We start from the raw sequence: 13,277 nt of genomic DNA, 5'->3' as shown, positions 1-13,277 counted from the left end.
GCTCTGTCAAGCCCCATTAAACCTACTGCACCACAGCTATATGGTGCCATCAATTACAGACACGTCGCCATCAATGGAGAGCGTCGAGGAGAGGAGAGGCAGGGACACATAAACGGGACAAACGGCCACATAAAAGACCTGCAGCCACATAAAGCCCTGCGGCCTGGCTCATAGACACACACACACACGCACACACGCACACACACACACACACACACACAGTTGAGACTCATACTACACTTTAGCCAGCAATGCTCTCGCTCTCTCTCTCTCTCATTCTGAATGGCGAAGATATTACACTAGTACATGGCCTAAAGTCTCTTATTCATATAGCCTACACTTATACACAATCTCACATAACACTGACACTATAACGCTGAGAAGCCCTCTCCACAATAGCCAGCTTTGTCCCAGAACTACACTCATCAATCTATCTATCACTACATTAAAACCACACCCCACCCTCAAAGACAGAGAGACGGCACAAATACAACATAGAAATCAGACCACTGTACGGTGGCACAGACTGGGCACACCCTTCAACGGCAGTGTGATTATACTGCCACCCTGTGGTCAGAGCCAGTAGGACAGTGTCTCTGTGACGGAGGTCGGTGCTTTTTATTGACACCAGCCAGGAAGGAAAATCTATGAAGCTTTAATGTCAGAGTAAACTCAGCCAGTGTAGAGAGAGCCTTGTAAACTGGCAGTGACTTTGAAAAGACAATGTTCGATAGGCAAGTGCTCATGCAGTCAAATAACCGTCCCGTATATTCAATTCTATGGTTAGAACCATCAGTGTTGTTAAGAAGGGCATTTTGCTCGTATTGAGGCAGGAACAGAGAGGAAGAAGAGTGTGGACATCTTCAGAACAACACTGCTACAGAGCAAAGCTGAGGATCGCAGGCTGACTTTGTAATGGACCTATGCCCACCTCCCTTGTTCTCTGTAAAGCGCATTGTGTTGCCTCTGTGTATGAAATGCAGTATACAAATAAAGCTTTGATTGATTGATTGGTTGATTGATTGAATACAAGACATTAGATGGACCTGTACTTACTTTGTAATGCTTAATGAAACGACAGCTGGAATGTTTGAGTGTACTTTACTCACACACCATCTTCTCACCAAGCACCAAGAAGAAGACAACATTTTCAGGATGTCACGGTTGAAAGAAAAATCCAGCAAATTTCTTATGTAGCCTAATGGTATTTTATGGCGATTTTATAAGATATAACAGTTGCAATCCACTCGGTATCAAGTAGCATAAGTACCAGATACTGCATTCCCTCATCTTTACAAAAATTCAATGTATAAAAACCAACATGAACAATACATATAAATATATAACGCAAGTATTAACAGGAGACAGTCCAGTTAGATCTGCAACTTTAACAGATTCTGTCCAAAATACATTAATAATAATGAAGATATACCCTCAACCCACAGACTATGGTATTTTATACTCTATATCTTTATACTATATAAGTGCAGACTCCATTGTTCTATGGTATGTTTAGGTCAATCAACATCCTAAATGAAATCTTTTCAGCCTTTGTTAGTCTAACGATGTAAAGTGATCGTCTGAGCCACAGTTTATTGGAGGACAGTTTGTGGGATAAGGGCTGTCTTCTATGGTTCAGTTGGAGGTGATCTGGGAGGAGGAGCTGCTGCTGCCGGAACTCTTGGTAGTCTTCTGCCCCCTGGTGGCGCTGGGCTGGCGTGGCACCCTCTGGCTGGAGCCTTCTCTGTCTCGGCTGCTCTTCTCGCTGTGGCCGGCGCCCGTCTTACTGCGCACTGAAGAAGACACACAGGATCAGATGAACATAGTAGATGGGGGAATTTGTGCGTGTGTATGAGAGAGAGAGAGAGAGAGAGAGATGAGAAAAAAATTGTGAGAGTGGGCAGAGAGAGAGACCATTTAAAGAATGAACCTCTCACAACCACAGTTATAACATGTGATGTTACTAGAGAGATGGATAAATTCATGCAAGGAGTCCAAGGACACATGTTAATGGAATACAGGAATTAAATACAATGGGTTTTTGAGTGTATTTATACAGCATATATCCCTGCCCAGAGCAGATGAATCATTATTCAGAACCGTGCACTCACACTTCCCTCAAAAACATCAAACAAATGTATTTAAAGAATGGCACACCATGGATTTAAAAACTAACTTTATTTTGAGGGGCCCTATTGATAGTCCGCAAATGTTCAACAGCTGTATACTATCAACAATCAATTAACTACAACTCTGTTTGTATGTAACAGGGGTTTAGGGCTAGGATTAGGAAAAGTGGATAGTTTATTAAATGTTTATTGATAGTTAATCCTAATTACTGTGTCCTAAGCACAGTCTTATTCCATGGTCCTGGCGATTAGAGGAACCTACAATATTATACATAATATGTACACCGCACACTAAAAAGTCTTCAGACAGACCTCTTACTTCTTATTTTACTCATACTCCTGGAGCGAACAACGCATTTTGCTCTCTGAACCTGAAGAAATAGGTCATTGATTGTTATTTGAGCATCTACAGACTACATACTGTGAAAGGGGCCCCTCAAAATAAAGTGTGACTAACATTACAAACTGCTAGTCCAACACGTGTTTCTAATCACCAGACGGATGGTCAACAATGGTCAAGTTCAACAAATTAAGATCTGACAAACAAAATGCCAGCACATTCTTCCCTTTCTATCCTACACACACACACACAAGCTCTCTCTCCCCCTCTCTCACACACACACACATGCACACAAACATATTTTAGAGAGATAAGTTTTTGTCTCTCTCTCTCTCTCTCTCTCCCTCTCTCTCTCTCACACACACACAGACACACACATTAAGCATGAAGTTGAAGAGTGCAGGCAGTCAGTCAGGCAGGCAGACAGGCAGGCAGGCAGGCAGACAGGCAGACAGACAGAGTGGCCGTGACCCGACTAGCAGAGGCAGACAGTGCAGTGGAAACCTTGTGAGTGAGGAGCGCTAGCGTCTTGGGGGCCGTAGACCACCATCTTAGTGTTGACCCGAGCGGCCCTGGGGCCACTAGTGGTGGGGGGAGGTGCAGGGGGTTTAGTGCTCTTGCCAGAGACAACAGTGTCTTCTTCTTCAGGAGAAAAGCCATATAGGAACATAGATATAAACACAGATACACACACAGACACACACACAGACAAACACACACACACACAGTTGTCGTGTATGCACACCACAATGTGTAAACAAAAGACAAAGAAATTACAGAAGTGTTAGAGAGCTAACTGAAAGGTATAGTCCTCAGAGATCAATTGTGATGTTTATACGCATACTGTTTAATTTCCATTCCCTTGACTATGAGATTGAGGTAGTTGTAGGAGCAGCAGGTGCAGGACCTACATGGTAGGCATTAGGGATGTTAACAGTTAATCGACTATCGATTAATTGCCGATAAGAATTTACTTGAGTAATATTTGGTTACTCGATTAATTGCTTGTTAATGGAACATAACTTTTTTTGGGGGAACAAATGTTATCAACGGGAGTTGAGTGAAATGTAATCATGATTTAAGGTCTGACTGCACATGAGGGGACATGGGAAATTTCAAGCGAGCAAAGCACAGTCCAGAGCGGGACGTTATTATCAATTAATCGACTATCGTTTGTTAAGGTTAACAGTTATCGATTAATTAAATTTCTTGAAATTTGCAACCCTAGTAGGCATCAGTAGAGAAAGTGATTATCACACACGCCTGGCAAGGGAGGAAGGGAGAATATGTCACTAGAACAAGAATATAGAGGAGCTGCATGACAAGAAGGGCTGACAGAATAAGAGTAGTTTGTGGGCAAGGACAAGGGTCCGAAGAGGATTTTAAATTAAATGAGGGATACATGAAAAACCACTTTGCTTCTTACATGACGTGTGTGTGTGTGTGTGTGTGTGTGTGTGTGTGTGTGTGTGTGTGTGTGTGTGTGTGTGCGTAAGAGAGAGAGAGAGAGAGGTCCAGATGCTCTGATAAAGACACTGACCTCTGGGTTCTGAGGGGGCCGTGGTGCTGGTGGTCATCATGTGAGAGGCGCTGGATGAATCCCCCACAAAGGTGTCAGCTATTCTCTGGCCAGCACACATGGCCTTCAGGGTCTGGAAGACAGCTTGGGGAGCCACATTCATCTTCAAGAGGTCCACGATGATTCTACAGATGAAGGGAGAACAGTTTGATTATGTGCTATCCCTACTTAATCATCCCTTCTCTGTCAATATCTCACTATAACACGCGCACTTGATGTTGCACACTTACTTGAAGACCTCTTGGTCAATGGAGATGCCTGCAGCTTGTGTTAGCTCAAACAACTCACTCTCCTCCGCATTGAGAATCTTTTTTTTCTTCATTGCATATTTCTGGACGTTTCCGCTCACTGTGACCCCCAGGGCAGGCGAGTCCGGGGCGGAGGGGAGAGGACCAGACTGCTGCGAGTGAGACATCTCGCACCAGTAGTAACGTCAGCTAACGTTATTATTTCAACGGAGAGGGAGATGGTGGAGAAGGCTGCAGTTAGCTAACGTTAACTATCCTCAGCATGCAGATAGGTGTTCTGGATAGCTTGCTAACGACAGGATCGGCGTTTAAAAAGTTTCATTTGCTTCTATCCTCTAATTTTCTGCCTATAATATTGCTCCTTGCTTAAACATCCAACGACAGCTATTTTTCTTGTTTTCCACGGGTTTGTTATATCAACAGACGCACAATATTTACGTCATCGCTATGCCAGCCAATTTATGTCAAAATGGAAATGACTCGAAAAATACACTTGGTGGCGCTACTGACCTAAAACATTAAATAATCACACAAAACTATGCAGCTCTATTCATTTATATGGAGAATAAAGAAATATATCGCTCCTCGCATTTTTGATTGAAACTAGCAATAAGTATTCTCATTTTTAAAACCCTGAGGAATTCTGTTCAAGTTCAGAAGGAAACAGCTGATGGACTCTTCCATATTTCTAGCAGGGGCTACCGATTTTTGTCTCTCTAATGCTGCTCTTGCAGTGTAACACAATACATTTACGATACGAACATATCTAAATATGCATAATTCCTGGATTATAATCCACCGTTTTATTGTGCATACGCGTTATTGTATACATGCCCATTAATATAATAATCCATAGTTCTCACACCATCAACGTTGGAGTGGTTCAGTCCAAGGATGGCCGCCGCTGTGGGCATAAACAAGCAGGGCGCCGCAGCGACGATGGCGTCCTGTGCTCGACACGGGAGGGGGGCCGCTGGAAACTCAGTGAAGGTTGGTGTTAAGAGTGCACAACCAAAGAATGTAAAGAACATTTGGCCGATTGTGGTGACTAGATCAAGTCTCTTGCAGCACTTAGGCGACACGGCTTCCGAGTCTGTTCTGCGTTCGTGGCTACTGGCTAAACTGGTTGATGCTGGGGCTGGGGCTGGGGCTGGGGCTGGGGCTGGGGCTGGGGCTGGGGCTGGGGCTGGGGCTGGGGCTGGGGCTGGGGCTGTAGACAGTGGCAGTGCAGACATCGGCCTTGCTCGCTACCTAACGTCAGTTGCTGGGCTAGCTATGCCTGCTTATGCGATCCATAACGCAGTTTTAGTTCAATCCATTGCATTAATATCACATATTTTAAATGAACTCCAGATGGGAATGTATGTCAACGTATTAGCTTGCTAGCTAGCTAGCTGCACATCATCAACCAGCTAACGTTAAGCTATGTTATGGTGCGTTCGTTTATAACCGGGAGGTGGCAAATTGCGACTTGCTACTAGGAATGATTAAATAAAACACCGCATGAACTCGCACTTCCTCGTCGCAAATTCGGATATGTTTCTCAGCCCCCAGTTGCTCGAATGCACTAGATATAACTAGATAACTGTGATATAATGGTATATAGATATAACTAGGTAACTGTGATATAATGGTATATAGATATAACTAGGTAACTGTGATATAATGGTATATAGATATAACTAGGTAACTGTGATATAATGGTATATAGATATAACTAGGTAACTGTGATATAATGGTATATAGATATAACTAGGTGACTGTGATATAATGGTATATAGATATAACTAGGTAACTGTGATATAATGGTATATAGATATAACTAGGTAACTGTGATATAATGGTATATAGCTCGAATGCACACAGGTAGGAGGTAGGTATTTTGCCACTTGCGACTTGCCACCTCCGACCACAAACGAACGCACCATTAGCTAGCAAACGACATTAGCTAGCTGCTACTGATGATGTCCCTGACCTGAGCCCATTTTAATGAACAAACGTCAGCTAATAATTAATCAAGTAACTACACATTGGCTTGCTCCTGTATTTTGGCCATTCTGTTTTAACGACGTATTCAATAAATGATCAGTTGAGTCACTACCTAGAAAGAGAATAAAACAGCCAACGAGACTAGTGAAGTAATATCGGCCTGCTCTAGCTACTAATTTTGCTAAAATAAGGTAACATTAGCATGATGTGTTTCTATTGTGACAATTCAGACAGTTTTGATTTGCAGGATGTAAGTGTACTTGTCATATCCCGTTGAATTGGACGTTCAGCGTAACATAATCTGACATTCATTCATTCAATCACAAGTCTTGTTTTTCCAGGTGCTTGAGTGTGGAGTTTGCGAGGACGTCTTTTCTCTCCAAGGGGACAAGGTCCCTCGCCTTCTGCTGTGTGGTCACACCGTGTGCCATGACTGTCTCACTCGCCTCCCGCTTCACGGCCGAGCTGTCCGCTGCCCGTTTGACCGACAGGTCACCGAGCTGGGTCAGTAGTACAACATTAAAACTATGTCTCTGTGCGCACGGCCGGACAAGACAATTGGATGATGTACCATTAAGATAAATAGATAAATACTAAGTGTAATACCACACAGTAATAACAGTTGTGTATTCCCGTGTCTGTTACGTATGTTGATCAGGGGACTCCGGGGTGTGGGGCCTGAAGAAGAACTTTGCTCTGCTGGAGCTTCTGGAGAGGCTTCAGAATGGGGCCTCCAACCAATCAGGCGTGGCCGAGGACGCCCTGAGAGGCATGGGAGAGGTAGGGAAGCAGGTTTCTGGCTGCTTCACTCTTCTGACATGACGTGTGTGTGTGTGTGTGTGTGTGTGTGTGTGTGTGTGTGTGTGTGTGTGTGTGTGTGTGTGTGTGTGTGTGTGTGTGTGTGTGTGTGTGTGTGTGTGTGTGTGTGTGTGTGTGTGTGTGTGTGTGTGTGTGTGTGTGTGTGTGTGTGTGTGTGTGAGAGAGAGAGAGGTCCAAATGCTCTGATAAAGACCCCCCACCTCCCTCCTCCAGTGCATCATCCGCTGTGACGAGGACGAGAGCCACACGGCCTCCATGTACTGCACGGTGTGCGCCACCCACCTGTGTGCCGACTGCTCCCAGCTCACCCACTCCACCCGCACCCTGGCCAAGCACCGACGGGTGCCCCTGGCGGACAAGCCCCACGAGAAAACCCTGTGCTTACAGCACCAGGTCCACGCCATCGAGTTCGTCTGCCTGGAGGAGGCCTGCCAGCCCGGCCCGCTCATGTGCTGCGTGTGCAAAGAGTACGGCAAGCACCAGGGACATAAGGTACGGGAGGACATAAGGGATGGAAGTCAGTCGTGGGATCATGCGATCATTAGAGGCTGATGCAACATGGAGAAATGAACCAATAGAATCATGCGATGCTGGATCGCGGCTTCCTATTCGTTACCGTTCAAATCTCTTCTCCTCCGTTTCCCTCTCTCCCAAGCATGCCATCCTGGAGGCCGAAGCCAACCAGATCCGAGCGTCCATCCTGGACATGGCCCACTGCATCCGCACCTTCACGGAGGAGGTGTCGGAGTACTCCCGCAAGCTGGTGGGCATCGTGCAGCAGATCGAAGGCGGCGAGCAGATCGTGGAGGACGGGATCGGCATGGCGCACACCGAACACGTAAGAGCAGCCGAGGTCGGGGCCTCTCAAAACAAACAGCGTGAACGGAAATATAAAAAACGTCCGTCTATAAAAAAAAACAAAAAAACATGCCGTTCGTTTCAAGGAAACATACGTTTACGACTAGCGCGAACCTGCTGTTTACGGCGGCGTAATATCGACAGGCCTAAGTGATGCCAGTGCCTATAAACTGCTCCTCCTCTCTGACCTCTGACCCCCGCCCTTTAACCCCTCAGCTCCCCGGCACGGCGGAGAGCGCCCGCTCCTGCGTGCGCGCCTACTTCGCCGACCTCCACGAGACGCTGTGTCGGCAGGAGGAGATGGCGCTGAGCGTGGTGGACGCCCACGTCCGCGAGCGGCTGATCTGGCTCCGGCAGCAGCAGGAGGACATGACCATCCTGCTGTCCCAGGTGTCCACCGCCTGCCTGCACTGCGAGAAGACGCTCCAGCAGGTGAGGGCGAGGGACACGGCGTCCGCCGTTAAAGTGGGCAGGGCGGACGGACGATCAAACGGCATGTCGTTGCGGGGGAGGGCACGGCCCTTTATTTATTTATTTTTTTACAATATATTTATTGAGTTTCCATTTGTATTTGTACAAGTATGACCAACAGGCATGTCAAATACAGCAAACATTTTCTCCCTGTTCTCCCTCCCTAACACCTAACTACAAGCCTAAAAATGTATGTATATATGTGTGTATATATATTTATAATAAAATATAAATTAAATAAAAACTATATTAAATAAAGTCACATAATTAAGTAAACTAAGGGGTGTTTCTCAGATCAATGCATTACATCCCAATACTCCCCTATTCCCTCTGGTCTTGTTCCTGCTGAAGCAGGTTAGCCACGTTAACATGCAGCGTCCGCTGTTAAGTCGGCAGGGCGGACGTAGTGCGGTTGCGCGACCTGTAGGGGGCCTCGGAGGTCACGTCTGCTCTAACCCCCTCCTTGTAGGATGACTGCCGGGTGGTTCTGGCCAAGCTGGAGATCAACAGGCTGTTGGAGACCCTGCAGAAGCAGCAGCAGCAGTTCACCGAGCTGGCTCACCACATCCAGCTGGACGCCGGCATCCCTGTCACCTTCACCAAGGTAGCTAACGCTAACTAACCCCGCACCGAGCGCTCCACCGCTCCTCGACCCCGATACCCGTCTGTGACATCAGCATGTTAACCGGTCACACTCCTGTCCCCCTCCCTCAGGACAACCGGGTCCACATCGGTCCGAAAATGGAGATCCGGGTGGTGACTCTGGGTCTGGATGGAGCCGGGAAGACCACCATCCTCTTTAAGCTCAAACAGGATGAGTTCATGCAGCCCATTCCGACTATAGGTAAATTCGTAATATTATCACCCAAACTGCATTCATATCCAGTGCTACACCCCAACAATTATCGGCTTATCGTAAACCTGTCCCAAAAAAATGCTTGTGTTTATGCTGCACTATTAGGTTTCAATGTGGAGACGGTGGAATACAAGAATCTGAAGTTTACCATCTGGGACGTGGGTGGAAAGCACAAGCTAAGACCCCTCTGGAAGCACTATTACCTGAACACTCAAGGTACGCTCTCACCCAGACCCTGCCCCCCTGGAGATTTACACACTTCAATTCAACGCTTCACTGGCTTCCTGTCAGTTTTCGAGTTAATTTCAAGCTTCTTTTATTTGTTTTCAAAACATTGAACGGGCAAAACATTCCCTACTTAGACGAACTCCTGCATCGCCATTCCCCAGCCAGAGCGTTAAGGTCAGCTGATCAAACGCTGCTGGATGTGCCTATAACCCGGCTTAAAACGAGAGGGGCCCGAGCCTTTGCAGCTGCTGGCCCTCGGCTCTGGAATAGCCTGTCCATCCATATTAGATCGGCCCAGACCCTAGGGGTTTTTAAATCACTCCTCAAAACTCTCACTTTTTTACCCTGGCCTTTGATTGGTTCAGCACGACATCCCATCATCAGATTTATATATCTTCCGGTACTGTTGCTGATATTTTATTCTGTGCCTATATTGTTTGTTTTTATTTAGTTTATTTATGTATTATGTTATCTACTTTGTATCAACTTATGTCTTGCCACCCATCTGTTCAGCACTTTGGCTCGACCACAGTCGTTTTTAAATGTGCTATATAAATACATTTGAATTTGAATTTGAACGTTCAGGGCAAATTAATGGGGAACATTCTCGCTTGTTTAAATTAATGTTATTTGGATTAAATGCGTACATTCCGTGTGTAGGCTTTAAAATCACTGGACTGGTTTGCCCTTTTGAAGTTTTCTGCTATTTCCGTGATTTTAAAAAGGCCCACAGAATTTAAGGATTTAATCCAAATAATATGAACTGAAACGCGCGTGACTGTGCCCCTTTAAACGAGCGTGACTGTGCCCCTTTAAACGAGCGTGACTGTGCCCCTTTAAACGAGTGTGACTGTGCCCCTTTAAGCGCTGGTTATGGTTGACCTGCTGCCTGACCCCTCCCTCCCTGTCGCCCTCTCCGCAGCGGTGGTGTTTGTGATTGACAGTTGCCATAGAGACCGTATGATGGAGGCCCACAGCGAGCTGGCCAAGCTGCTGACCGAGAAGGAGCTGAGAGACGCCCTGCTGCTCATCTTCGCTAACAAACAGGTAACTGGGTTTAAAAAATCGATTCTGAATCAAATGATTCTGAATCGATTCATGAATCCCAAAATCGATCTTTTATTTAATGAATTAATGAATGAATGAAGGAATGAATAGTTCGTTCATTCATTCATTCAATGATTCTTTCATTTTTGGAAATCAGTATCGATACCCAGCCCTAGTATTGATGTGTTGCATAACTTGGCAGTCATGTAATTAAGGTTACAGCTAAAAAATAAAAAGGTTTTAGTCACACTAACCGAATCAATATTGAATTGAATTGAATCGAATCGAATCGTGATAATCAATTCTGAACCTTGTGAATCGGAATCTAATCGATTCTTGAAATTGGAATCGATACCCAGCCCTAACACACACACCCTAACGTCTTGATCCGAGCCGTGCTTGACCCCTGACCCGTGGACTCCGTGCAGGACGTTGCGGGGGTGGTGTCGGTGGAGGAGATGACCGATCTGCTGAGCCTCCACAAGCTGTGCTGCGGGCGGAGCTGGCACATCCAGGGCTGCGACGCGCGCAGCGGGACGGGCCTCCACGAGGGGCTGGACTGGCTCTCCAGGCAGCTGGTGGCCGCGGGCGTCCTAGATGTTGCCTGAACTGTTTATCCTCCCTCCCTCCCTCCCCCTGCCCCGCGCTCCCTCCCCCCCTCCCCCCCCTGCCCCGCGCTCCCTCCCTCCCTCCCCCCCCGCGCTCCCCCGACGACTGACTTGTTCCCCCGGCCCCCATCGCCAGTCCCCATCCTTCACTCCACACCCCACACCCTTAACGAGCGGGTGGGACGGCACCCCGGGACACGAGCCACGCCTCCGTTCCTCTGACGAGACTTACCACCGAAAAGGTGCGTCCCAGTTGTCTACAGTGGTCTCCTCCCCTTGTCTCTTCCTTCATCTGCACTAATATGAAACGCATTTGTTGACATTTGCCCAAGTAGAACAGAAAAAGAAAGGAGACAAGGGGAGGAAGCCACTGAAGGCTATTGAGATGCAGCCCATACTTGGCCTCTCACCTATCACACTCTCCTTAACACCGTCTCCAACCCTTAACACATGGATACGCTTCTAACCCCGAGCAAGTGAACTCATCGTTACTGATGCTTTGTATGTCTTAATGATGTGCTCTTAATAAATAAGGTCTGGTGTTAGGGCTTCTTCAAAGCTTACTAATGTTCTTTTGAGACTACACACTCGCATCCCACCTCAGTGCAAATTGCATGAGGAAGTTCATGAAAACCTAACTTCTTGTCTGTATTTCACCGACTAACCCTGCTTGGACATGGGCAGTGCGACTACCACGTTGACGTTTTAAAATATTGGTTAGTTGTGAAGTTCAGACATTGCAAATACAGTAGCTAAGCTGCTTAAGCCCTGACAGTGAATCGTATCCGTGTTTCTATATCACATCTGTTACTCGTAATTACTACCGTATATTTATCACAGGTTATAACCGATGATGGTACATAAGTAGGTTCTCTGTCCAGTTCTCTGTCGTGCAAAATAGGAATATTCAATATCTACCCTGTCCACCAGAGAAATGTGCATGGCTCAAGCCCCTTATTCCAGAGGTCTTGCGTCCTGCTGGTGACGACTGTCCGTTCGAAGCCTTTCTTCATAGCTGTTTAGTCTTTATTGGTTATCAAATGGTCCAATATCCTAAATTCAGTTCTCTGCCACTGCCTTGGTGTCTTATATATAAGCAATAGGAGTAACTGATGGTTCATGTCTTGGGTTCTTTGAAACATCTTGTTTGGGGATTAGTATGTGCGCTCTATTTTCTGCTCATGATCTTACAGTACAGTACGTAGTGCCACAGCTGGTCTTGAAATGGCATACCAGTTGAGGTTCTGGGAGATTCTTCACTTTGTTTTATTGATAAATGTGTTACAAGAGAATGCAGCTTACTGAAAACATTATTTATGGGTAGGGTTGAAAATGACTTTATTGATATTCTAGTTGTTGTGGGAAACATGTGAACAGTGTTTTAAATATGAGTTTATTCTGCCTCCTGTTTTGTGGAGTGTCTTGCACGCAGAATGCATTGGATGCACTTGTCTACTGGTTAAGTTCATCTGACTTCATTTAAACGAAATGAAGAAAATATCTACTGTTTATTATAGGTCTCCAGTTTTTAAATTATTCATTGCACAAAGAAAATGTTAGCCTTTTTCAATCTTAACAAACCATTTCCTAGGTCATCTGTTAAAGTCATGTCTGGAGTGCTTATGAATTAAATGCTGCATTATCCATGTAGGTTAGTAGATGTGAAACTTAGGCTAGTCAAACACCAACCACCTTTAAATCCTCCAGTGTTATTGTATCGGACTATTGAGGAACCATCCTTTGGTTTGAATTAACTTTCCTCATTGCTATGTAATGTTTACTACCTGTATCTATGTAAAAAACGCATGTGTTGTTGAAAGCCTTTCTCATATTCTTTAAGAATCTCTCAAATTTGTGAAAATCCATTTCTGATGTGAGTTTTTGAAACATTTAGGAAGCACAGTGCACATCCCCACATTTGTTACTAGTAGACTTGATAATGGCTTTTGTAAATCATTCATAATTAATGTGACGCTACTAAATAAAAACCCAAGTGATGAACTTGTCGTTGTCGTTGCTATTATGTGATCTAAAAAAAACAGGTTCAAACCAGGAGTGTTCTAGAAAACATGTTGAGAAGAATACCAATAATGACGCCACAAGCA

At 45.5% G+C, this 13,277-nt stretch overlaps 2 protein-coding genes across 4 annotated transcripts; one reads left to right on the top strand and one right to left on the bottom strand.

Annotated features, from left to right (window-relative positions):
• Positions 1 to 1,242: 1,242 nt before the first annotated feature.
• On the bottom strand, positions 1,243 to 4,669 carry mzt2b (mitotic spindle organizing protein 2B). Of its 3 annotated transcripts, none has more exons than XM_084461550.1 (4): positions 4,279 to 4,669; positions 4,010 to 4,173; positions 2,974 to 3,111; positions 1,243 to 1,793 (listed from the first exon to the last, which is right to left on the bottom strand). In XM_084461550.1, the coding sequence occupies exons 1-4, from the start codon at positions 4,461 to 4,463 to the stop codon at positions 1,636 to 1,638; spliced, it is 645 nt and encodes a 214-aa protein (XP_084317676.1). In that variant the 5' UTR covers positions 4,464 to 4,669; the 3' UTR covers positions 1,243 to 1,635. The 3 variants fall into 3 exon arrangements, with proteins under 3 accessions (XP_084317676.1, XP_084317677.1, XP_084317678.1); XM_084461551.1 differs by having other exon boundaries at positions 2,974 to 3,108; XM_084461552.1 differs by lacking the exon at positions 2,974 to 3,111.
• A 521-nt stretch (positions 4,670 to 5,190) lies between these two features.
• On the top strand, positions 5,191 to 13,109 carry trim23 (tripartite motif containing 23; the record flags this gene model as incomplete). Its single annotated transcript, XM_084450151.1, has 11 exons — positions 5,191 to 5,286; positions 6,627 to 6,789; positions 6,944 to 7,065; positions 7,318 to 7,596; positions 7,760 to 7,942; positions 8,179 to 8,394; positions 8,903 to 9,037; positions 9,148 to 9,277; positions 9,395 to 9,505; positions 10,440 to 10,564; positions 10,993 to 13,109. 11 exons carry the CDS (start codon positions 5,191 to 5,193, stop codon positions 11,170 to 11,172), a joined length of 1,740 nt encoding a protein of 579 aa, XP_084306277.1. The 3' UTR covers positions 11,173 to 13,109.
• Between the last annotated feature and the right edge of the window lie 168 nt (positions 13,110 to 13,277).

Source organism: Borostomias antarcticus (genome assembly GCF_949987555.1).
Source record: "Borostomias antarcticus genome assembly, chromosome: 2".
In the NCBI taxonomy this organism is placed as follows: Eukaryota; Metazoa; Chordata; class Actinopteri; order Stomiiformes; family Stomiidae; genus Borostomias; species Borostomias antarcticus.
Note: the sequence above shows the minus strand (reverse complement) of the source record. Positions and strands in the feature narration are given on the sequence as shown.

Excerpts from the sequence above, each read along its gene's own strand:
- mzt2b (XM_084461550.1), bottom strand. The coding sequence starts at position 4,463 with ATGTCTCACTCGCAGCAGTCTGGTCCTCTCCCCTCCGCCCCGGACTCG. Across the intron at positions 4,174-4,278 it reads ATTGACCAAGAGGTCTTCAA|AATCATCGTGGACCTCTTGA; the intron begins GTAAGTGTGCAA and ends CTTCATCTGTAG. Across the intron at positions 3,112-4,009 it reads GGCCCCCTCAGAACCCAGAG|AAGAAGACACTGTTGTCTCT; the intron begins GTCAGTGTCTTT and ends TTTCTCCTGAAG.